Below are 26,084 nucleotides of genomic sequence, written 5' to 3'. Positions count from 1 at the left end.
GTCTTAAGTTCCACACTAATATCAAAACATCCCAAACCAACAAAGAAACATGCGACCAGTAAACAAGGCACTGTTACAGCAGACATACTAATAATCAAGCTCCTTTCACCCCTCAGCCCACTGACTCCCCAGATGCCTAAAATAATGGATGGACTTCGCAACATGCTTACCAGGTTAGCAAACTGTAAAATCACGGACACATATACACACACACGCACACCCATCCCCCTGCACTACAGCTGAAACCCTGCTGCAGCTCCCTCTCTGGGGATGTCAAAGAGCTGAAGCACAGCCTCTCTGCTCTACCCTACAAACTACGCATTTTATAAATATGGAATAAAGGGTCTCGTTTTTAAAGGGAACCAACCTTGCCTCCTTCAGTCATAAATGAAGACATGCAGATGGCCAATTGCTGATCACTTAGACATCTACATGCCCTCATTTATTCTCACAAATAACTGTATCCACCAACGCTGGATTTCAAAAGTAAGATTAAAGTGGACACTTTGGGAATTTCTGTTAAAATACAAATGCCAGCTAAACTGATTATAATCCGAAAATGCTTCAAAAACAGTCATACTTTCCACAGCAAGTAAATCAAATTTGCAAGCAAATAAGACATGCTTCTAAATTTAAAAACTTTCTTAATACACTTACATTTCCAGACTATATGAAAAGACTCCAGTTAATTTCAGTCGGAACTGGATAAGGGCCGACATGATAATTTACACACTGTTACAACATTTTTGCATCTCTATGTCTCAACAAATTTCAAAACCATCTGCAAGCCCTTTCATAATTTTAGATTTTCTCTCCAAGTGTATGCAGATGGGATTTCTGTATAAACAGATCTGTTATTAAACTATAACATTTTATGGAGGATTTTTTTTTAAATCAGCATAACAGATGGAAAAGACCTTGATCATTTTTATGATGCTTCTAGATTGGTTTGGCAAAGGTTCTAAAAGTTTAATGACCATGGCAAGTCTTCATTCGCTATAGACTGTCAAAAAAAAAAAAAAATCTTTGAAATTTCTCCCGCCACTGCATCAGCATCCTGAGGTTTCATCATTGTAAATATACATTTACGTTGCATCTTAATTTTGGTTTACCAAGCTGGAAGAAAGGGGACTGAGGCTCTGAGATGTGCTATAGTCAAAGAACTTGCTGCTGGGAAGGTTGGGAGGTGCACGGCTGCTATGAACAACACTTTAAAAGACACTACTGCCCCAGGCAAATAACGAGTTGGATTTTTTGAAGAAAATCCCAGACACCAGAGAGTCTCAGCATATTTACATGTTGAGCATGGATATCCCTTTGTAAGGCACTGAGTCACTATCGGTGGGGGGTTTGTAGGAGGTGGCAACACAAAGTTCTATCTAGCCTTCTATGCCAGGCTCATCCCCATGGGATTTGAGACCTTACGTGTTTAAAAACTTTTTTTTTAAAGGATATACATTATATTTATTTATACACACAAGTCTCATATTATGACCCTCTCCCCCTCTTGCGATCCCTCACCTATGGCCCCTTTTCTTCCTCGGGATCCTTCCTTCCCCCTCATGATCCTGCAGTCCTGACCTCTTATTTCCCCTCAGACCCCCTCATTGCAACTCCTCTTTTCTCTCCCTTCTCCAGTGGGTAATGGAAAGCTACAATGGTTGCCAAGAAGCTGTGACAGGATTGCATACAGTCATTGCACAGGGGGGCTCGTCAGACTTTCTACACAACTTGGAAAAGGGTGTTTCCCAACTCTTCCCAATCTGCTGCTTCTCCTGTGAAATTGAGCATGACTAAGTGCAATACTTTCCCGTTCAGTATCCACGTAGCTGCAGGACTAAATCCCTCCAGAGACCCAATGACTTACTGACGAGAAGCACATAGTGTTCTGCTGTAAGAAATGCAATGGTCAGATTCTGGTGTCAGTTACAGCAGCGTGGGTTTGGAGTCACTCCATCAACTCCAATGGGCTTACACCAATGTAAAGCAGAAACAGAGTATTTTTTCCTCTGAAATTTGCAGTATGTGGGAGATCACCTTGAGTCCCTAGCATCTCACTTGTTTCATAGAGTGTCTGTCAAGCCTGGAGAACTGCGACTTGAAAATTTGGAAGAGAGCGCTAACTACACAGGATGGATCTGGTTTAAAGTACTGTATGCAATAACTTTGGGTACCAATAGTAATTAATGGCTTGTGGCTCACCCATCTGCCTGGCTGATTCCATGACTAGGGATTTGTAATTTTTTTCCAAGAAGAGGATTATGTGCACACAAAATTTTAGTCTTTCAAACAAACAGATGTTCCGTGAAGGCTTAAATGAGGCAGGTTTATCTGCAGTGGGATCCAGTGCTGGGTCTCTGGTTTTTATAAAATACTGGCAATTATTGTTTTTACTTTTGCTCTTTGGCAAAGCCTTCTGTTTTTTCCAGAGATTGATTCTGAAGACCAGAGAAGGAATATATTCTGTCCTGAGTATCTACCGCCAAGTGAGGCTTCAATATTAGTGAGTCTCACCTCCAAGAGGGGCATATAAGCTTGAGAAGGGCTCTTTCCTACTGCCAGAGAATTAAATTCTAGCTGGTTTCATTCCAGTCAAAGAGGCCAGCAGCAAAGCTGCTGCATGAGCAGAATATTCTTTAAAAGAGTGAGACATCTCTCCACCCAGACAGCGAGCAACTGAATTCAGGTTAATGAACATTCAGGAACCAGTATGAAAGACTTAAGGGTCACACAGTATCAGGCAGAAATATATGAGCTGAATTGTCACCTCTTGGTTACCACAAAGAATTCACTGACCCATGCTCTGGGCGTAGCGGAAGTGATGAGGAAAGTGTAACACACAGGAAGTGGCTTTGCACTTACCAGAACTTGCTGCATTTCACAGAAAACCAGAAGGGAAGCCAGCTCTATATCTTCACTGTAACCATTTTTGAGAGGTACCGACCTAAAACCTGGGGAGAGGGTACACAGAGGTAATTAAAGTAAAGGAGAAAGGGTTGCTTGCAGTTGGGGGCAAGCATGCATGGGACTGGGTAGTTCCTTCCACTCTGCTCACCTGCTCCATTCCTTGGAGCAGGCAGAGCTTTGAAGTTTACAAGGAAGCAGCAGGCAGAGATGGGGTGACAAAGTTTTCCCACAGCCCTGCAAATCAAACCAGGCCTGGAGAAATCAGAAGTTAACTCAAGGGATGCCCACATTTGGATCAGCTAAAAAAGCAAAGGTAGAACTCAAGATAGCAGAAGAACCTTAAGCAGTGATCTCTCCAGAACTCATTCTGGGCACACAATCACATTAATGAAATGGAGACTGTGGCAAAATGAATTAAATCACAGTAATCATTCCATAATCAAATCATTAGAAGGTAGGCACAAACACTGCACCGCTGATACTGTTACCTCTCCAAAATAAATCTATAACTGGGTGTTGGGCAGGGTGGAGAACATCGATCCTTTTTTGGCATTTGCTCTCTCCTAATCCAGAGGGTCAGATTTAAATCCATCAGTCTCAAACTAGTGGGACCAAGAATGCAGGAGCTGCCTTTACTTCCCACTGTGAAACTGATCATACTGCAGTAATAGGTAGTTCCATACTCACTTTCTCGTTGCTGATAAAACTGGTTCTATGTAACTCTTTCCTCTTGCAGAAAGAATGAAAAACAATTTGGTGGTGGGTGATTCATTTAAAAGATTATTTCCAACATGCCTGACATCCTAGTTCAGAGGGAGGGGGTGGTATTTTCAGTTTAAAGTAGCTATCTCCCAAGGTGTGTTGCAGCAGGATGGGCCCTTTACTACCTAAGTTTTGAGAGCAAATGCGCAGTACTAGCAGTTCTAAAGACCATGTTTCTTGCTTAACACTTTATAATACCCTATTGATCTTTACCTGATTTGATTCCTTTGATGGGGAAAGTGGCATGTGCTAAGAAGTTGGGGTCACTGAACATATCCTCCTCATAAACAACGAAGCGCAGAAACGCTAGGTTAGGATCATAAATTTCAAACTTCACTTGCTCTGGACAGGGTGCCCAAACTGGGTTAAGGCCATTGTCATCTGGAACGAAAAGAAAACTTTTGTGATACGATGCAATCACTTCCCTTCATGCTGTATATCCAAGGGCACATGCTGGGATTATACATGAAGTCTGAAATTCTTTATCCCACCTGTTTTTGTATGCCCACTCAAGAAGTTCTGGGGGGGGGCGAAAAAATCTATTAAAAAAAATCTAAATTTAAATACATTTCTTCATATTTAATATATTTATATAAACAAACCTCCCTGGACATCTATTTTTAAAAGGTGAATTGCTTGCCACGCATTAATGAAAAACAAGACCCAGGTCTGAGCTTAAAAACAGACACTAGCATGAAACATACCAAGTAGACAGATATGCAACTATCCAGTTTGCATACTCATTGGTGGAGTTTTGGGGGTCATCTGCATGTGTGCTGGAGGCTGAAAATCTGGCTCTCAAGGTTGATCACCAATACAAAATATAAAGGTCAAAATATCTTCTCTGGGGAACACTGTGGTTCCCCTACTCTCTCTACTGAACATTCTGCACTCATTCCACTCCCAGAATTTTGCACGGCCTCCTCTGTCACAGAGAAACATCTAGAAATGCCAAAATCAGGCAATAAAATAGACAGCCAATCAGATGGCTTAAAGTAAGAAAAACCGTGGAGTAGGACCCTCACATTTAAAATTCTTACCCCGGTTTGGCTTTTAGTGTAACTTTGGCCCACACAGATACATTTAGTAAATGAACCTCATTTGCACACACAGCTCCATGAGATCAATGGGGGTATTTCCTTGACTTTGTTGGGCTCTGGATCAAGAGGACAGTACTTTGCATGCTCCATTGCTGTATTACCACCCTTCTTGTCCAAGATATCTCCAAAGAAATTATCTAATCTTTGAACTCAAACCTAAATATAATAGCCTCAGGACCTTAGAATCTTTCTGCTTCGAGTGCACCTTCAGAAATTGACTAGCATCTTCAGAGAGACAAGGTTGGTGAGGTAATATCTTTTATTGGACCAACTTCTGTTGGTGAAAGAGACAAGCTTTCAAGCTACACAGAGCTCTCAATATTGCATATAGCATCTTCAGAAACACTTTCAACTTACCAAGCAATTTAAAAATATGGAAATTACACACAGCCAGAAACTTAACAGAAATGCACCTTATTATGAACCTAACACAGTTTAACACTTGCATGTTTCTCTGCCTGATTTTGACACATAGTGAAGGTTCTAAGGCAAGCACTAGAGTATCATTACATGAATCATCAGTTAAGAGCAATAAAGTCACCTTATCCTTCTAGTATATGATGTTTGTAAATTATAGATAAGGAAAATATTATTTCATGGAAGTCACGGATTCCGTGACTTTCAGAGACCTCCATGACATTTTCCGCTTCAGCCCAGGGGTTGTCAAGCCCTCCCCCGGCCCATTATTTTTAAAAGTAAAAGTCGGACAAGTCACAAGCTTCTGTGAATTTTTGTTACTACCCGCAGCCTGTCTGTGACTTTTACTAAAAATAACCGTGACCAAATTTTAACCTCAATTATAGATAGCATGCATGATGAATGTCCTCTACCAATTTTATTTAGTGCACTGCAAGTATAACTCCACTCCCACCCAGAAGGTTGTGCAGATACTCACTCACAACAGTTGTCTTGACCTTGCTATTATCACATTCGGCCCCACAAATTTCCACTTCTACAAATGGACAGGCAATGCTTCTGCCAGGTTTAGGCAGATGGCGAGCACCTAAAACCTATAAAAGGACAATAGGTTATACCAATATTTGAAAAAAAAACTTGGCACTGCAATTTATGTACTGCTAGTGGTCTACAAAACTATTAAACAGTGCCACTGAAAAAGACAACTATTTTTCTTATCAAATAGTCCTCAAGAGAGCACGCATATATGCACTTTCTCTCCAGTATAGATAGCTAGGTAGATGTGTGTGTAGAAATATATATATTTACAAACACGCACACGTATCACTGGCACAGGTAACAACACTTATAGTTAAGGTTGCCCTACACTTTCCAATGTAAAATCCTGTTTTCAGTTGCTTATAACTTTGCATAACTCCAAGCTTAAAGCATTCAAGCTAAAATTTTCCATGCTGAGTATCTGCCTCAGGTTGATGGGGAGGAGTGGCTTGTTTGTTTATTTTTAATTTTCAGCTAAAATGATTCAGCCATTTCCGAAATGAGACTAGGGAAAAATAGGATGTTTTGTCTGTGTGAAAAAAAAGCAACAAACCTCTTCTAACCATTTCATTAAGAAGCTCTAGCAACTCCACACTCTGGAGCAGGGACTTGGCAAGGGGTTTTCCTGCTGTCAGGGAGGTGTCCATTGACATCCTTGTGAAAATACGTGCCAATATGGCCAAGTTATAAGCCTCCAAAAAAAAATAACACGCTCAGAACCGACTTGAATTTAGCAGCTAAATTCTCCAGTAATTCTGTCTGTACTGGGCATGCTCCATCCCCTCACAGCTCTTATGTGCCAACTAGACTGTGCATGTGCCTTCCCTACAGAGCGAGTGAAGAGTTGCGGGGAGGCTGAGCAGGACTTTGCTTGCAATTGCTCTTCCCAGCTGCTAAGGGGCCACTGTGGCACCAGACACAGAAACAGAGCAGGGAGGCTATACCTCCTGTGCTCTCAATACTCCTCTGCAGGCATCATGGTGTAGAAGGTGGAAGGTGCCTGACTCAAATGCAGAGGAGTGAAAAATGGATAAGAGGAAAGGGAGTGCAGAGGGTGGACGATGTTCTGGGAATGAATCAGGGTTCTGTAGCAAAGGAGGTGGTTGTCAGTAGCTCTTCTGCCTCATTTATTACTGTCATTGGAAGAAATGAGGCGGGGGATTGCAGGAAGAAAAAGGATGGTCTCATGGTTAAGGAAATTGAGTGCCACCCTAGGTAATTGGATTCTACACTTGTCTGTGCCATTGAGTGCCTATGCGAGACTAAGCAAGTGGCCAACTGTTGGCCACTAATCGGGTGTTCATTTTCTGCATGCTAAACACGAGACCCTTGGGGTTTGATTGGCAACCTTGCTGAGTGCTCATGACTGCAACTGAATTTGACTGGAGCTGTGCTCTGGGAATATGAAGTGCTATAAAAATTCTAAATATTCTGAAAAATCAGGCCCCAGGTGTCCCAAGATTGACACCCAATTCAGTGGACCCTTTTGACAATTCTGGCCTTAATCTCTCTGTGCTTCAGTTCCCCTACCTAATTTCACAGGGGAGTTGAGAAGATTCATTCATTCATTCGTGTTTGTGGAGCACTCAGATACTATGGTGAGAGCACCTCAGAAACACCCATAAAGACATTAATTCTGTATTCAGAATAGGGTTTGCATGGTATGTGGTAATAAGACCTGGGGCCACATACTGAATGAGGAGGGAAAAATGAATACTGAATAACTACCCATTCACCGAATGAGGTGAGAGTCTATGGAAAAAATAGTATGTGACTATATAATTAAAGACTGTACCACAATGTATACACAAGGGGCCTGAATCAGAGTTGCACAGGCAAACATAATTCTGGCATTTACTGATTTGTGTGTGCTTGTCTTTGAAATCTGAACATCTTTCAAGGTAGATTTTTTTTTATGCAATATATAGATACACACACAACCCCTCTCTCTTTCTTTTCTTTCTTTCTCTCTTGCTCATATGCATTCAAGAGTCTGAATCAAATTTTCAGCCCAATTTTAAGTGGAACTCCATTTTTGCAAGCACAAATAATTGCAGATGTAATCTGGCAAGAGCAATTATTTGTCACCATAGTTCTGGTTACTTACACACGCTGGTAAATGCACTTGTAAATCAATGACAAACATCTAAGTGACCTAAATCATGAGGATAAATAATTATGGGCGCAAAAATGTGTCTGCAAAAATGGAGGACAGTGTCTGAAAATCCAGCTCTGTACACCACACTTTCACAGAACATACAGAAGATGCCTCACTTCAACTGCCACAGTTCCACTCTCAAGATGACGAGATAATAGTGAGGTTCTGTACTCTTTTAGCACTTACATTTTTTAAAAAGCATTTGTTCTTTTGCTTTACTTGTATAGCCCGTGTCAGCATCCAAACTGCAGTGAGAAGTGGTTACAGTGTTTGTTCGTTCCTTACCATCATTTCTCATAAAACATATGCTATTTTGGAAGACATCTCTCTTACTGAATAGCAGCTGAGAACACAAACAAGTTCAATTTACAGATGGTGCCAGAACCCACTGTAGTGTAATTTTCAAACAATAAACTTTTTTTCTTAATGAAAAATGAGATTCTGAAACGATGAAGTGTACAAAAATAGCTGCATTTTCCCCTATCATGTTAAAGCTAACTTTTTTTCTGGCTTAGTTTCTTTTTTTCATTATAAAAATCTATTTCTGTCAAATTGGAAACCTGCTGAACTAATAAATCTGTTGCTAACCAGTCTCTAATCGGATCTTTCTAATGAGAACTAAGGTGGAGTTCAATGTAAGTTGATTTGATTTGATTTTTAATAGTTATCATATACATTCAATTTTTTCTGTTCTATATTCACTGAGAGACAGAGAGAAACTTATTTCATTTCAGGGAAAGTGGCAGAATTAGTTTTATTCCTAAAACACTGACATTTAAATAAAGCATGTTTTGGCAGTTTGTCACAGCTCTTGCTCTGAAAAAAAATAGCTTTATTTGTAGTCAGTCATATAGACCTTTACTACTTGTAAGAATATATTTACAAAAGAAAAGATTTACCCTCACTGTCAAAAGCATCTGCAATTTCCTCTTTGATTCACTTGGCATTGGGTCATAGTCCTCATTTCGCATGCTTTCTGGCTGCAGAATATATCCAGTCCGTCCATTAAGTGAAAACAAGGCATGGTTTATTTGCATGTATTTATCTAGGGAGAGAATGAAATAGTCATGACAGTAGAGTTCCCCATTTTATTAAATCCAAAAGGATGACAAAGTATCAGTTTGATGGCTCTTTAGTGCCATTCCCACTGGTTGCCACTTTCACAAAACTAGGTGATGACTAATGTTTCACTTCAGTAATTAGAACTATTGTCCTTGGTCCACTGATAAGAAATCTGAAAGAGAGGCTTGCATTCACACAACACATTTTGCCTTGCCAATGAACTGGTCAAAATATCAATTCAGTAACAAATACAAGCTGATAGCTAGAGCTGTGTAGAGGGAAGAAGCTACTTTCAGAAAACATCTTGAGGTTTTGAAAGGAACAAAAATGGACCATTTCAAAATTCCCCATGAAAGAAAATTCTGGAATTTTTTTCCAGGTCGATCAAAACATTTCATTTTGACAAAATTGAAATGTTTTGTTTAGATTCTGACCTTTTAAAAATAGTTTTATGATCATACAAAATTAAGAAACAAAATGAAAGTGATCTCAAAATGAAAAATCTATACAATTCATATCCAAAAATGTTGAAACAGGAAATGAAATTTTTGTGCACCTGACACAATTTCATGGAGTATGTCAATTTTAATGGCACTGTGTATTCTGACACCAAAGTTTCTCCAACCAGCTCTTCTAGTATCTCTTGATCACTAAATGGAATTACTCAGTTAACACAACCCAGTACATTGTGAGGTGAGAGGGCCTGGTCCTCAGCTGCTGTTAATCAGTGTCACTATCAAAATCAGTGGAGCTATGCTGATTTATGCCAGCTGATGTTGTGGCCGTACATGCCGGTCCAACACCCGTTAAAGTTAAGAGAAAGACTCAACTATTTCAAAGGAGTTGGATCACGTCCCACAAGTGAACTCTGCAGGATATGAATTTTCTGGGATCTGCCCTAGTAGCCGATCCACAGAGTCACAAGCAAACAACTCATATAGTTTCAATCCTCTCAAGCACTCACATTCCTTCTTCCATCTATTTTCCTTCTTTAGTAAGATACCAACCACAATGACCAGGGTGGTGGAGAGACTAAAGGGGGAACTTGTCAATGGTCAGTTGAAAGAATGAAAAACAATTAAAGCTCCTCTTTATGAGAATATTACCTGGGGTCTGGAAATTAAGAGACACCATCTGGGCGCCACAAAACCAGAGACGAAATGGGTCATAATTAGATGAGTCAACCCTCTGTCCTTTAGGGTAAACCCGCGTCAGTCCCTTTTGGTTGTATTTCAGCAGTTCACCAGGCTTCTGCCTGACAACACTTTCAGCCTTGTTTTCCACAAAAGAACGGACTTCTCTGAAATCAGGATTTTCTACACAAGGGGAGGGGCAGGAGGAGGGCAAAAAAAAGGAGAAAGAAACCACCATTTATTCTCCGTTTCCACTGGAGCCTTGCTTTACCTCATCCTTTAACACAATAATTGACTTCTTGTTAATGCACACACCGCAAATTGGCTGAACATCAAGTCTGAAAATTAAAATAACCTGTCTGCCTGACAAGTCCTCTAATTGCTCATTGTGGTGGGACTGGATGAAGGCTACAGTTCTCATCCCGTCACTGCTAATAATGCTCCTTTGAGCACTGCAGCACATATTTAAATAAGACATCCTTTCCTGTGTGTAAGTGGAGGAATGGAGGGCAATCCATGGTTAACAACGCCTCAAATAATGACTGCAATTATAATGTCTATCTACACTGATGGCTTACTGCAAGCATTCACAAAGAATCTTAAGCAGGAAGGGGATATTTGTTGGGTACTCCATGGATCTGGTTGCAATAGCAAAAAGCCAGCAAGTAATCAATTTCAGTGTCAATCCAGGAATTTTTACTGATATTGCACCACATTCTCATTTACATTAAGACATCTTCATGTCACTCCAGTAGCTTCAAGGGGGTCTTATTTGTAAGTGACAATCAGACTGTACAGCAGAATATTACATAATGTAGAGCAAGTCTATTTTAGGGTTGAGTTTTTTTCATAAATCACAAAAGAATTCATCCAGAGCCTTTTCTCATCTCTTAAAACAAAAGGAGCCAAGTGCACATTGATCTGGTGAGCTTCATAGTGTTATATTGGAAGAATGGCTTGGATAGACCAGATGGAAATTTGTCACCGCTCCAAAGCATATCTTCGCCTACATCTTCCATCATAAAGGACAATGTCACTTCCTCAACCCATCAACAGACAGCATAGCTTCCCACCCTTTGTCACTATCATTTTATTAACTTCAGAAATGCAGCACTATGGAAAAGAAAAACCTGAATGAATCATTTCCAAGTTGTTCTTGTCTCCTCAGAGCTTTTCCTCTTTCTTTATGGTCTCCTCTCTCTCTCGTTTCAGTAATTTGTTCCTCATTTAGTCCCAGACTTGAGCCTCGACAGGTTGAGATGTACGCTCAAAACAATTCTGATAACTCACTAGATTTTACCTGACATTTTATCATTTGAATACTGTAATGCTCTCTCCAGTGTGCAATTCCAATTTGCCACTGAAAATCCTGCCTGTATGAGCTCTCTGAGCTCTCCCAGTGCATAAAGGAGGTATTTTATTTTCAATTCTAAAATTTCAAATAATGTTTCTTTGAACAGGATCAGCATGCAAGCAGGCAAGGCGAAATTTATTATTAAAAATAAATCACCTAAATTGTCCTTGGATTTGCTTGTAGGTTTGCAGTAGATTACCAAGTCGGATAATTCAATGGCAATTAATTGATTCTTTTCCCAGTACTTCCTCATATGCTCCTGTTTAAGATTAAAAAAATATTTTTAGATTGCACTTATGTAGAACATGATGGCACAATAAACTAGGACATATTCTAAAGAAAGGATGATTATGTTAAAACATTCCCGGCTCCCTGATTTCATAGTTAACACTTCACAAACGTACTTGGATGTGACATATATTTAGGGCTTCTGTTTTTCAGGGTTTATTAATATAATTTTGGGGGTTCATTTTTAGCAATTTTTGAGTTTTATGTAGGTTTCCAATAACTGGAGGTTTTCGGGTCTCTCGCTTTTATACTGTAATGAGTAATGGATATTATGTTATATCCATTACTCATTACAGTAGTATATATTGTAACAAGTAATCTCTTTGTAATGTTCCCTAAGGCGCTTTAATGTAGTGCTGTTTCAAACAGCACTATATAAAAGCACACTAGGGAGCCTTTAGTGCACACCAGCAGGGTCTACATGGACCAATTAATGCACAACACGCTATTGTGCTTTAGGAATCACACCCCTGTAGTCCACATTACTGCTCTGTGTAGACAGACCCTTAGAGGCAAATAACCATTTACAGTGTTTATCCAGTGTTTACTAGATAAAAACACCTATTTCAATAGGATTTTGGTTCCTAAGTATCCAAATTACTTTTCAAAATGAGACAGACATTGCAAAGTTGAGTGCAGCAACCGCCTCAATACCTTTAAAAATCTGGGCCTAAGCACTTTCCTGAATCGGAATCGTATAAAGAAACCTGGCAGTTAAATTACTGTTTTTATGTACATCCACATAAATCTAGCTAAACTCTTGACTCAACACCTCATATAAATGCACAGACAAAAAAAATGCAAAGCATAATGAAGTTTCTCTCCACTTATTTATGATCTCGATCAGGATTAAGTATCTCTTGTGACTCCAAGACTGAATTCCAGCTGCCTCCAAATGCAAAGCGCACTGCTCCAGCAGTTCACTTTTTGCAAAGCAAGTCAGCGTTTCCAGGTATGAAAAAATAATTTACGATCAAACAGGCATCATTATTGAAAAGTCCATAATCTACTGCAACACTAGATGGTTTAAATCTTGGTCTTGTGGGATCTGAATGAGGATACCTGCAACCCATTCAAATGGGAGTTGGGAAGCCAGGCTACTCCTCACTTTGGCAGGCAGCAGCTATTCATGGCCATTGCTGGTGGAGATTAGAAGCCACTGAAGTCAATGAGAGCCCTGCATCAAGTGAAGGTAGAATTTAGCAAGAGGTGGTCAAAATTACAAAAAAGATACAAGAAGTGATTGCAGGATAGGAAGTATAAATGGAGTCACATACTGAACAGTTACTAGCTTCAGTACAAAAGGCTACAAAGCAGTAGGAAATAGGAAATCTCCAAAAGAAATTCTCACAACAGCAGGAGGAGGGAGGAAAACAGGAGCTGCAGAGAGACGTTTTTCCAGAAGCAGTCACCAGACCAGAGACTGTGTGCTGTGGTCTAAGAAAAGCAAAGAGGAATTTAGTATTATCAACTGACATAGCCTTGGAGAAGTGCAGATATAAGCTATTATCTCTTTGTAATACACAGCGACCCACCGCAGTGTAACATCCTAATAGACATACAACTTTCACTTGAAAGCAATGTTTTCACAAGCAACGGAGCGTTTCCAGGTGCTGTAAACTCATTCTTAAAAGTACGCTTCTAAGGATAAGCTAACCAGGAATGAATACCAACAAAAATAGACCATTCCTAGGACACAGTTAGTGCCGATATAAAACAGGGATGACAAAGTCGATAAAGCCCTGAGTTGAGAAGCTGAAGTGGGGGGAAATCTTCAGAAATCTGGAAAACACCCAGGTGAAGATAAAGATAAAGAATTCCAAACTGCAGATTATTACTAGTATATAATAAAGTTATTGGCACAAGTAGGAAAGTGTTTTACAAATGCATTCACTGGACAGCAGAGGTAGGAAGCAAGATTATGAAGAGACGTTTAGGCAAAGGAGCTCAGATAGCACATACATTAGTGGATTTACTATAATACTTTTCAAGCTTGGTTCTCCACTGCCTTGCACGAGGCATGCCATAACTTACACCTGTGCAAAGTGGATGTAAAACACTACCATTATCATTTTTTAGTATTTCCTATCTACTTTGCATAGATGCAGGCAACAACACAAAGCATAAAGCACAGGAGACTCAAGTTTTCCCCCCATGTTAAGTTCTCCTCACACCTTGTATGGGTCATCTCGATTATCACTTCAAAGTTTTTTCTTCTGCTGCTACTGATAGCTCATCTCAATTGACTGGCCTCTTACAATTGGTATGCGTACTTCCACCTTTTCATGTTCTCTGTATGTATAAATATCTTCTGTCTGTGTGTTTCACTCTATGCATCTGAAGAAGTGAGCTGTAGCCCACGAAAGCTTATGCTGAAATAAATTTGTTAGTCTCTAAGGTGCCACAAGTACTCCTGTTCTTTTTGCGGATACAGACTAACACGGCTGCTACTTTGCAACTTGAAGGAGAACTCTGCTGAAAGTGTTAAAATTCTCTTTGATGGCTGATGTTCTGCTAACTCTCCTAAAGGGCCTGAAAATTTAGAAAGCAAGACCCAGATTAGCAAGGTGTTTTACTTTAAGCCTGTAAATAGTCCCACAGAAACCAAGTCCTGTAAAATAAATATGCAAGAGGCTTCAGGGGTTCAGGCTTTAGTGAGGCTTGGGGAGCTTAGGTGGTTCTCAAAGGCTGAAGTCTCATTATTTCCTAATTTTATAACTATCCACTGCAAAATAAAACAAAAATTTTCTTTTCTACTGGTACCTCTTCTGTAGATTTCAATGTGATTTTCCTGATGTCTTGGTACCATTCAAACAGCTCTTCCACTGTATCAATTGCAAATTCAACAGGAGGATCTTCTGGATTCTTGGGTTCCAGTACGAAGACAAAAGCCTTGTCATGCTTCCCTTGTGGCATTTTTACTATTGGACAGCACAGTAACGACAGAGACATACAAAAATTTATTAACTCTTTTAGTCTTAACTGCACGCTGTATGAGTGGTTGGTTCAATGCAGCAGCCAACCATACAGATTTCCACTATGATAAAATCTCTTGTCAGGCTGAATAGATAGCATCATCTTTCCTGCTCTAGGGGAAACAGCCCAAATAAAGGAGGAAAACCTAGGAATCCCGCTACAAGTTCCAGAGGGTACGTACCGACATTGTATGTACTGAGGACCAATATGCCACGACACAGAGTTCCTAAGGGGTTGTCCTCAATAATCTGTGAAGAAACAATGGGTTTAATTTGATTCTCTTAATCTTTTCCCTTTTAATCAGTAGTCACAGGATGCATAACAAAAATTAAACACAAAGTTAACCGCCTATAACTGCCCACAATGTCACGGAGAAACTGCCAAGGGCTCTGTTTAAAAAGTTCATTTTTAGTGAGAGGATCTCTCATTATGGATGAAAGATGACTAGTGAGGCTGGGAATAACCCTGGTTCATCTGAGAGTCTTCACTTCGACTGGTTCACGGTTTTCCAACTGGTAAACATTTGCCACTTGAATTCAGAAATCAAATGCAGTGTTTTGACTATTACATTACAAAGCTACTGTCCTGGCATAATTGCTCATTTTTAAAGCTTTCCTTTACAATACCAGAAAGACCAAAGTGTTCATATAGATTTCCCCACACACCCCCAAGGCATCACTGATCTGAGGGTTCATCAAACATTTTATTTTAAAAAACCAAAAGGATTCATGCAATTTAATAACTGCCTACTCAGACTTTTGCTTTCATTTGTTAGATTAAATTGCTCTTTGTCCAAGACTCTGGAACGCATTTTCACATGCTTTTGGCATGCACAATTGGCTCAGTTATGTACTAGGTAACAGGGTGTGAAAACAGCTAATTAGATGCATTTGTACACCCCGTTTTCCCATTTGAAAAAACCACTGCAGTAACTATGTTGGCAAATTAAGTGCTTATATGGGGCACATAATTGTTCCACACATCTATCTGAAAATCTGACCATGTACAGTAACTCCCTACTTAATGTTGTCCTGGTTAACGTTGTTTCGCTGTTACATCGCCAATGTATTAGAGAACATACTTATTTAAAGCTGCGCAATGTTTACTTATAACGTTGTTTGGCCGTGGGGGCTTGGAACCAGGGTGGGCTGGCAGCCCCCCTATCAGCTTCCCTCCACACCCACCCTCAGCGCCTCCCGCCCGCCAGCGGCCCAGAGGATCAGCAACTCTCCCCTCCCCGCACTTCCCACCTGCAGCAATCAGCTGTTTTGCGGTGTTCAGGAAGCTCGGGGGGGGGGGGAGAGGAGCAAGGACATGGCACGCTCGGGGGAGGGGATGGAGCAGGGGTGGGAAGAGGTGGGGCGGGGGTGGGCCTGCGGCAGAGCCGGGGGTTGAGCCCCGCCCAGCACATTGGAAAGAATAGCAAGAGGAGCAGCTGGATGATCCACCCTCTTTCACACTCTGACTCCACCACCACAACCAAGCTTCACAATCATCATTGCTGAGTACAGTATTAAATTGTTTAAAATTGTTTAAAACTTATACTGTATATAATGTCTTTTGTCTGGTGAAAAAAAATTCCCTGGAACTTAATCCCCCCCCCCCATTTATATTAATTCTTATGGGGAAATTGGATTCGCTTAACATTGTTTTGCTTAAAGTCGCATTTTTCAAGAACATAAGTACAATGTTAAGCGAGGAGTTACTGTATGCTAATCTTTAGCCTGCAGGGAATTGCTATGGCCTCCTTATAACGCACCCCATCAACGACTCTCCCCAAATGCGGTTCCATAATGAATAACCTGCCAAGCACAACTAGTGGCATCAAGGACAGAAGAGAATTGTGTCTGCACAGCCCCAAGGACAGTAAACACTATGTGTACTTTTCTACTCTGTGCTAAGGCTGCATCATGCACAACATATAGTTATAATCCCATGAATGAGAGAAACCAGCTCAGTGTGCAGAGGGCAGCATCGTGCTAATGGAAGACATGAACCAAACCCTGAACTCCTCACCTGGCTTTCAAGGTCTGCAAAGTTATCAGTTGACATGTCTTCAACGTAATTAGATGGAAAATAGTGTTGGACTTTTTCTCCATAGTCTCCTTTCCACCTGAAATTAAAAAAAGAGACAACTGAAGACCTTCAAACACAGACCATTAATTAAGCAATAATCCTCAATAAATTGGTCATTAATCCCCAAAACCAGCTTGCTAGTTGGCCATTGCCAAAATAAAAGTGACGAAGTAGCTAAAAGCTCTAACAAAGAGATTAATAACTGTGGTAGGTGATTTCAAAGGGATTGCAGCTATTGCAAACTGCAGTTAATGACTTAAGAAGCTTCCCCTCCAGCACTAAACATGATGATGATTATGTGGTTGATTGCTTTGTGGAAACAACTAGAGGACATTAGATTCCTAAGCATTCCGATCAATGTATAAGCCAGGTAGGAAAGAAAACTTATGGGAGGATACTCAGAGGATGGAGATAACCTAAACCCATTTTGGTTTTCCAGGGGTGTTGTGCAAAGCCTGGAGAGGGATGCTGCACTGACACAGGGTTAGCCTTTGGAGGGTCTCCTGCAAGAAGGGGTTTTTTGGGAGGGATGTGAATGGGGAAAGGGAGCAGGCCTGACACTCTGAGATAGGGAGCATAGGTTGTTGGTATGGGGAAGGTACAGATATGACAGTGGGAGAAGGCAATGAAGGGAGCGCTGAGGCTACAATAAAGGGTGATCATCAAAAGAATGTGGGTAGCAGAAAAAAAAAATCAAGTCATGCCATATTTGGAATCACTACTGCCAGCTGTTCCAGAGAGCAGCACTGGTTTCCTTCATAGCAAGTTTTGCTATTCCCAGTGAAAGATTTTTCCCCTGCCCATTTCTCTACAAGGATACCCCTTTCCTTTGAGGGCTAGCAATGTCACTATCTAGGAGAGACAGATGGGACTCCTTTCAGATCCCATCAACCTCATTATTGGCTTGTCCACAATGCAGTTACCAAGCGATGCAAGTCACTCCCTCCTGATAAAGACAGTGACCCCTGCCATCCCAGACAGCAAAGGACTGGACCTAGGACTCAAACCTGGATGTCACACAGCAGTACAGAGTGCTATCCACAGGGTCACTCCTCTCAAAAGCTCTTTGATGGTTACCAAACACTTTACAGTACTTCTTGTCAAAAAGCCAGGCAGGAACAATGTGTGTCAAGGTGTGAAGCTGAGAAAAGTAAAAGGGGATTTTCTTTCTTCATCGACTTCTGGGATGTATAAAGAACAGCGGCTGGGTCAGAAGCAGAGATTTTAAGAACCCCCCGCACAAAGCGGAATTAATTTCCCCATCACATACACTCCATGCCGGCTCTTCTACAAGGAACTTACCAGCCTTCTGTTTCCTTTGTGACGTTATGAATTAGGGCCCCTCTGCAGAAGCTCAGTTCATCACTTCTTTTAGCTTTATAGTCATATATGGCTTTCACTGTTCTCTGAGGCTTTAAAAGGAAACAAAATAAAGGGGTCAGAGAGAGGGACAGGTCACAAAATGATTAATAAATCCATCTCAAAAGAAAAAAGAAATTAGATCTCTTTCTTTATTAGAATTGGTAAGCTTAACGCTAAGGTTCCAGAGTGACATCTGCTGGTGTAAGGGATTGTCACTGTTAACCAGTATTCTTCAAACACCAGCCAAGAGTACTACTTTTGTGGATGCATGGTTATACAACACAGAGAACCATGAGCTATCATCCCTGCTTACATACACCCAGATAAAATCTGAGGCTTAAGGCTTGGGATGCAGTCTCATCAGAGTTCGCAGCAGTCCTATCATCCCCTTCAAAACCTCATCAACAATACCACAGAATAAATTTCCTCTAGGAAACCCAAGTTTCTATCAGGACAAGCAATTTCCTTATCTTGAATTTACTTCTACCTGAATTCTTTCACAATAATTCACAATCATTAGTCACAAAGAGAAAGAACTACAGCTGAATGTGCATTTACAGCCAAGCTGGCTTTTGCGAGAATTACAACTAAATATGTATTTACCATGCCATTTGTTTTTAAATGTTAAACAAATGCATAATAAAAGTAATTTTAAAAGTTCAGTGCTTTATAAAAAGTGTGCAAGACTGTCCACCTTCATTTGCATGCAAAACCCTGATCTGCACGAGTAATCATTTTTACTTGGTGCATAAATGTAGGTTCAAATTTCCAGGCACATCCACACAAGCATGCATGCGAAATCAGGATCACCTAGGCACACTGAGAAGCCAGGTGCCTGATTTCTCATCTGGATGAGTAAATACTAGCTTTGCATATAGAAAATGCATAGGTGCAATTTTGGAGGATGGGCTGAAAAAATTATACCCCTCTTGAGTTTTACCTCACCCCACAAGCCAGATACAAATATTGAAAGTACCAGAAAAATCAACACAAATTTTCTGATATCTTTTCAGGCACCTACAGAAAGGTTAGTTTGAAAAATCACTTGAACATAAACGTACCACTGATGGGGTTATTTCGTTAGGCTCCACATACATCTTGACATCATAGAGCGAATTAATATCTTTCTCCTAAAAACGGAGAGGAAAAAACAGAGTTAAGGAAATATATTTTAAATCTACAACAGGACTGTTCTACCAAATAAGGGACCCTTATGTGCTGTACACACGTATCTACAGTATCACTTCAGCAATTCAGAAACTGTGGGGCTGACTAGAGCTGGGAGCCCTGACTTCTGTTAGAGGCCCATTTCTATCACTAGCTCACCATGTAGCCTTGGGAAAGTCATTTAACCTGCCTGTGCCTATCTTTGATCAAACAGTATTATGACCATATCACCTCACAGGAATATCACTTAATTCATTAAATGCTTGTGAAGAACTTTGAGATGCTGAGTGAGATTATTATGTGGAACTGAAAAAACTAGCAGGTGGTTCTATGGCTTTGGTTCCATAATCACTGCAGGTCTCCTAGCTTACAGAAATGGTTTTCTTTAATGGACAAAAAACTAAGCTGCAAGAAGCTGCTTTGATGTACATGGTTATTTTTTTTTTCTGGGTGGGTTTGGAATTTTATCTCCTTCACCTCCTACCATGGAGGAGGATGGTGTTTATCTTTCACTGAATCACTTCATTACAAAGGTAATCACTTGCCGTGCTGTAGCGCTCTAGCAGTTCCTCAGTCACAGGGTAACGCAGTTTCATTTTCCTATACAGCGTGTGCTTTTCATAGTAGGTCACCAGTTCGACTAAGCTTTCAAAATAGGCAGAGGTGCCCAGCACAAAGTGGTGGCCTTCTTGTCGAATTCTGAAGTGCTTCACTTTCCCCTCAGCTCTGTGGAATTAGTACAGGTGCTGTGATACTTTAAAAGTCACTGGGGCCTAACACAGTAAAACCTCACTTACCATGAACTGGATCATTATCCCCTGACATGTTTTAAATGTATAACAAAGTTCCACACTTTTCCAAAGCCTCATTTATCCCAATTAATTTCAGGTTCCCCCATTCAACTCACAAATAGAACAGATTCAGGAATTGTCTCACCCATCTCCAATATGTAGAGCATTGGAAATACCCTCATTTTTTTTCCTGTTTTCATTTCCCCATTAACCCTCACACTCCAGACTCCTCTCTTCACCAGTCATCTAGCCAAAAAGGATTTATCTGGACTAAGATTCTCTTTGGAAGCCTGTCACTGTCAATCACTATTAGGTGACGAGAAGCAGTCTCCCCAGAAACAGTGGCTACTTTATCCCTACAATGCTCCTGATAGCCACTGCAATCTACTTTTAAAGGAAAAATTCCTATCCACTTAAGCAAAAAATTTTGAATTTTTGGTAATCACTGTAAAAACCACCATCCAACCACTTTTCAATACATGAGGATACCTACAAACTTTTCAAACCTACAAACTTTTCTGGCTATGAAGTGTTTGCATAAGGACACTACTGTATATAATCCATAATGGACTTTAATACCCTATCTTCCCAATAGGAGAAAGATGAAACTAGAGCTCACTGCAGACTTGAGAAGTCTGGAAATCTTCAATGCAAAGTAAAGTACACAAATAAGACAGCATGTATCTGTTCTCCAAGACAATATTCTATACTGCATTAACAGACATGATTAAAGAAACTTAATATGATTCAAAATTGCAATAGAGTATATTACTGTTCTTATAAACACAGTTTCAATAAGAGAAACTGTTGTTATAAAGCAGTTACTATTGGCAAGGATACTTAACAGCAGACAGATGGCAACTTTCATTTTTAGTGAGCTGCATAATGTAACAGATGCTGAATGAATGAACCTCAAATTATTATGCAACTTAACTAGGTTTCCTCTGGTCAGAGACCTGGGGTCCGCAGTGCTGATCCGGCACAGAGAACTGCACTGGCATGCAGTTTCACAGAAGTCAAGAGAGGTCCACACGCACACTACAGTATGAGATATCCTGGGGCAAGTTTTTAGCCACACTCAAAATTATCCACTCCATACGTGCACATATATTTTGCCCATGCATCCACTTATGTGTGCACATCAAGAAACTGTGTGGCTAACTACCTAAGCTGCAAGAGCAAACTCAGGTTTTATTCATGCAAAGGCTACAATAGGAAGATTTTCATGTTCAAAACCAGAGAGCGTGAATGGCCCTATATGTTGTACAGTCACATGTGTCTTTTCTTACCTGAATGTCATGGCAAATGAATCAGGCTCATCTCTCTTTCTAATCAGAAACGCTCCATCTCGAGGAATTCGCATCAACATGTCTTCTGCTTCTCCTCGACTCAGGTTACGGTAGTACCAACTACAGTAGAGGGAAAGAAAATGGACAAGCGATTACAAAGCTTGTCAAATTGTCACTCAGTAAGAATAACTGGCGGTGTTACTAGAATTATAGCCTGAGACATTACAAGATAAATTATACATTAGATTTTCCTCATCGTGGCACATATGACAGCATCTTAAAGCAAAATACTGTAACACATCAGCTTATTTGGGGTAAAACCATCAGGAAAACATCAGAACACCTTGTCTGCTTATAGTAATAGAACATAAATCAACTTGTCTTCATAGAACAATGGCAGAAAATGCTGCTTTATCTGTTCATAACCAAATGCCAGACTGGAGTCAGAGTTTTGACGTGGAAGATTTTAAGGAAGAGTCCCGATATCGGCTAGGGAAAAACAGCAGACATTAGATACTTCCTTAGGACCAGATTCTGTCTCTCACAAGTACTACTCAAGATGAGTAACAATGGTAGAATCTGGCTCTGATTTCAGTGGAGCTAGAACAATTTACAGTAGTTGTGGCTCTCCACCCAGTGATGTAAAAACAAAAACAGCTGAATCCTACAAGGCACCCTCAACTCACACTAACTTCAAAAGGTATCTCAGGATGTATAGGACCGTACAGAATCAGACCCCAGAACATGAAAACTGTCTAAAGTCATGGACATATGTTTTGCACACAAAGCAAACTTTCTTTTTTGATCTGTAGAGCAAACAATGGACCAAAAGTGCACATGGTGCATGAACAGTAACTTCTGAATTCCCCAAATTAGTTGCCAGACCACAGGCAACAACTCAACACCTAACCCTACTTGCTGAGTTCTTTAAATTAGCAAGCAAAGAAAGGGAGCGGGGACAGGAAGGACTTGGTATCCTCTGGGTGAATTACAGCTTTCACTGTTTCTCTGAATTGCATATAGTTACCAGTGAGTACCTGCTTTACCATTAGCCCCCCATGAAGCCCAGAGTATAACCTGAATCTTTCAAGGTTCTTAGAAATCAATGAAGTTTGTTCCCATGACAGCTGCTACCAAAGTGTCCCTGAATGCATGAAATCCATGGCCATATACGACAACAAAAAGTTGCACCCTTTAACATAACAACTCGAGCACTTCCCTTCATCTGTACATACTCTTTAGTTTCATGAGGTTTGGGGTTAGGCACAGCATCAGTCAGACGCAGCTCAAACTCAGCACATCGCAAGTGGGCTTCCTTGTAGTGTTGAACGAGATCATAGATACTATCAAAGGTGAGGTTGTCGGTCAGGTAATATTTCATGGTATCTCCTTCACTATTAGAACGGATACGGCAATGCTGGACCCTACCTGACCTCCTTAAGAAATGAAGAGGGAGGAAAAATAACAGTTAATAAAGATGGACGTTTAGGATGTTTTCTAACCTGCTCCTGGTTAATTCTAGTTTGTGAATTTATAAAGTTGCAGCAAATCATGTTGTTTCTTTAACAAATAATAAGATTGTTGGGAGTTGTTCTTTTCAACCTACAGAGTTTTAAATGTACCAATATGCATCACTGTAGAATTAGCGCAGAAGGCTCTCTCACCAGTAGCTTTATCTGATATATTGTTACTTATAACTCCAGACTGGGAAAAATTAGGCAAAATCTTTTATTTTTCCCCTACAGGGACATCCTCTTTTATCAACAAGATCAAACTCTGCCAATGGAAATGAACTTGGGAAACTACCTGCTCAGCTTGGAAACTGATGATTTACACCAGTGCAAATGAGATCCAGTTTTGGCCCACATACTGAAGAAATATTGTAACAAACCCTTCATGCTCCTATAGCTTTAGAGGAGTGGAAGATTAGACCAATTAGACCTCTATTACCTATTCCAGTCAATGAACATAACCCCAAATGGAGCCCAATCGTGCCTACCAACGTTAGACTAAATTGCACCTTAATCAAAAAAGTGTGATCTTTCCACAACTGCACTAAATCCCCCACTCCTACTTCCTCCCATAACAGCTATAAAATCATATTTTCTAAAAAATATATTCTTATGCAACATAGAAGAATAAACAACACCAGTATCAAAAAACCAACTATACCAGAATGACAGGGTGTAATCATTAGGGAAAGTTTCACTTTCCCTAACTAGGAACGTTCCATCCTTGCCACCCATTTCAGCACAATATTCCTGGAGCAGCCTCTCAGCAGTTGTTCTCCCCGCTTTCATTTTCCCATGGAACCATTTCTCGTTGCAGTGCAGCTCAGTACGTTTCACGTCCTAGATCACAAGAGAAGAGTTTCCATTTTTAACTGGTATTTTACCACGACAATAAATGGTTCTGTCTCAGTTAAAAGGACTTCTACAATGGCAGGTCAATTTTCTAGCTTCCTTGAACTTTCAATACCCTCAAAAAAAAGAAGGAATGTTTGTCTAAAATCTGAAGTATGGTTTGCTATCAAATGAAAAACCAACTATTAGCCACGTGCTGTGGGAGGTTATGGCTGTTGTGCACCTTTTCTTAATATTCCTCAAAAAGTTCTGTGTCAGGACTTTCATATTCCCCCTTCCTCAGCATGGAGAGGTTTATTATGGTTGTAATGTGCATTCAGGTAAGTCAGATCACTTTTCAGGTTGCTTACAGTCAAAAGATTTTCACCTTCCTAGACTTGTGCAAGTAGTTATGATCTGTGGCCAGAAACTTAAAGAACATACTCTTATAGATCAGAGCAGCTTCTATTCTAGGATTTTTTGACAGGAGGATTTTAGCTAATCACAGCCCTGAATAATCATATGAGACCCTCCCACCATTAAAACCTGCATGAACAGGTGATCTGGCTTGCATGTGGCTGAACTGTGCATACAGATGTTAGTGATGAAAGAGCGCACATGCAAACTTCCATGTTGACAGATGGAAGCCAGGTTGAGGCATCGCTGAAATTCCAGCCCTTACTGAGTCCTGTGCCTCAGCTTTAACATCTGTAAAATGGGGATAATAATTGCTCATCTCTGAAAGACCTTTGGATGACAAGTGCTATTTACAGAGGTGTGCTGTCAAGCCAGAGAGCTTTAAAGATTGGATTGCATCTGAAGAAGTGAGGTTCTTACCCACAAAAGCTTATGCTCCCAATACTTCTGTTAGTCTTAAAGGTGCCACAGGACCCTCTGTTGCTTTTTACAGATTCAGACTAACACGGCTACCCCTCTGATACTTAAAGATTGGGAGAGCAGTGGAATACATACAGCAGTGGAGACCAGCTACCTAGTAAAGAAACTTTTCTAACTTATTTAGAGATCAAAGATCATTTTAAATGGCCCACTCTCCCATGGTACCACTACTTTCAAGATAGGCATTATGTTTCTCAACTTTCTAGCAAAACTGTCTATATAGAAAGATAACTTTAGTAGAAGTGATGGCATCCGGTCAATTAGGAAACAAAAACATTATAATTAATTTATATCAAATCTTTGCAGAAAATTTTCCTAACCAAAAATGTCCATATGTGATACACTGGGAAAGGGACCAGAATAGACAAATTATCCCAGAGGAATGGGGTTTGATCTGGAAATGAGGGCCAGCAACCTCAGAGGAGTGGCAACAAATAAAAGAAAATGTCTTTAAGATACTGTTTCAATGGTACCTTGCACCAATCAAGTTAATATATGCTGAACAGGATGACATATTGGAGAAGTTATGCTGAAGAAGGAGGCTTTATGCATATATGGTGGATATCTCCAGTCACCTAAGTTCCCTCTAAGCTGCACAGCCGCACAGCAGCCTATCAAGGACCGGGCAGGTGCTCAGGGCTGCGACGGGGAGAGGCCCCTCTCCCCCAGCCCCAGATCTGCCACGGCAAGGAGAGGCGGCTCTCCCCCGGCCCCAGCCCTGGACCTACCGCAGTGGGGAGAGGCACCTCTCGCCCAGCCCAGGAGCTGCCACGGCAGGGAGAGGCACCTCTCACCCAGCCCCCAGCCCAGGTGCTGCTGCGAGGAGAGAGGCCCGGGACAGCCTGCACTCCAAACCCCTCATCCCCGGCCCCACCCCAGAGCCCGTACCCCCAGCCGGAGCCCTCGCCCCCCTGCACTCCAACCCTCTGCCTCAGCCCTGAGCCCCCTCCAACACACCTGCCACACATCACCTCCATATTGGAGCACATAACAAAATTCATTTCGCACATGCATGGAAAAGTTAGAGGGAACATTGCCAGTCACTAGAAAGTATATAACCAGATATCAAACTATTGGATATTTATTCCCAAATGATGCTTTGGAAATTCTCCTGGGGATTTCTAGTGGAAATGGTCACACAAAAGGAAATGAAGAATTAACCTTTCTTTTGTTAGTAGCTGTATGGCTATCGGTAATCTCTCATTGGAAAAGAAAGTCAGTCCTACCATAAAGGAAAGGTTAAAACAAATGAGAGGTTGTTGCTATGGGAAAATTAACAGACCGATTTAAAATAAACAAAAATACTTAGATATTTGGTTATCTTTTATTCAATACTCAGGCAAAGTAGATTCACCTGAAAACAAACCAGTACATCTGTCTAATTGTTTTGAATATTAACAGTTGGTAGTCATGCCTGGTCTGTTAAATACGCATAATCAGACATTTCACTCAGTTTAATAAAATCA

At 40.6% G+C, this 26,084-nt stretch overlaps 1 protein-coding gene across 1 annotated transcript in view; it reads right to left on the bottom strand.

Annotated features, from left to right (window-relative positions):
- LOC112106861 (1-phosphatidylinositol 4,5-bisphosphate phosphodiesterase gamma-2) overlaps positions 1-26,084 on the bottom strand; it is an 86,709-nt gene that overhangs the window by 3,124 nt on the left and 57,501 nt on the right. The window contains exons 15-29 of the mRNA XM_024200325.2: positions 23,552-23,730; positions 22,615-22,815; positions 21,380-21,499; positions 19,845-20,025; positions 19,194-19,262; positions 18,073-18,182; positions 16,711-16,807; positions 14,876-14,942; positions 14,482-14,639; positions 11,587-11,689; positions 10,050-10,259; positions 8,781-8,926; positions 5,665-5,779; positions 3,883-4,050; positions 2,863-2,951 (exon numbers count right to left, since the gene is read on the bottom strand). Of these exons, the coding sequence (XP_024056093.1) occupies positions 2,863-2,951; positions 3,883-4,050; positions 5,665-5,779; positions 8,781-8,926; positions 10,050-10,259; positions 11,587-11,689; positions 14,482-14,639; positions 14,876-14,942; positions 16,711-16,807; positions 18,073-18,182; positions 19,194-19,262; positions 19,845-20,025; positions 21,380-21,499; positions 22,615-22,815; positions 23,552-23,730 (2,013 nt within the window). The remainder of the gene's footprint in view (positions 1-2,862; positions 2,952-3,882; positions 4,051-5,664; positions 5,780-8,780; positions 8,927-10,049; positions 10,260-11,586; positions 11,690-14,481; positions 14,640-14,875; positions 14,943-16,710; positions 16,808-18,072; positions 18,183-19,193; positions 19,263-19,844; positions 20,026-21,379; positions 21,500-22,614; positions 22,816-23,551; positions 23,731-26,084) is intronic.

The sequence above is a fragment of the Terrapene carolina genome, unplaced genomic scaffold (genome assembly GCF_002925995.2).
Source record: "Terrapene carolina triunguis isolate 2854851 unplaced genomic scaffold, T_m_triunguis-2.0 Scaffold33891, whole genome shotgun sequence".
Classification (NCBI taxonomy): Eukaryota; Metazoa; Chordata; order Testudines; family Emydidae; genus Terrapene; species Terrapene triunguis.
The sequence above is the reverse complement of the archived record's forward strand: the minus strand, read 5'-3'. Positions and strand labels throughout refer to the sequence as shown.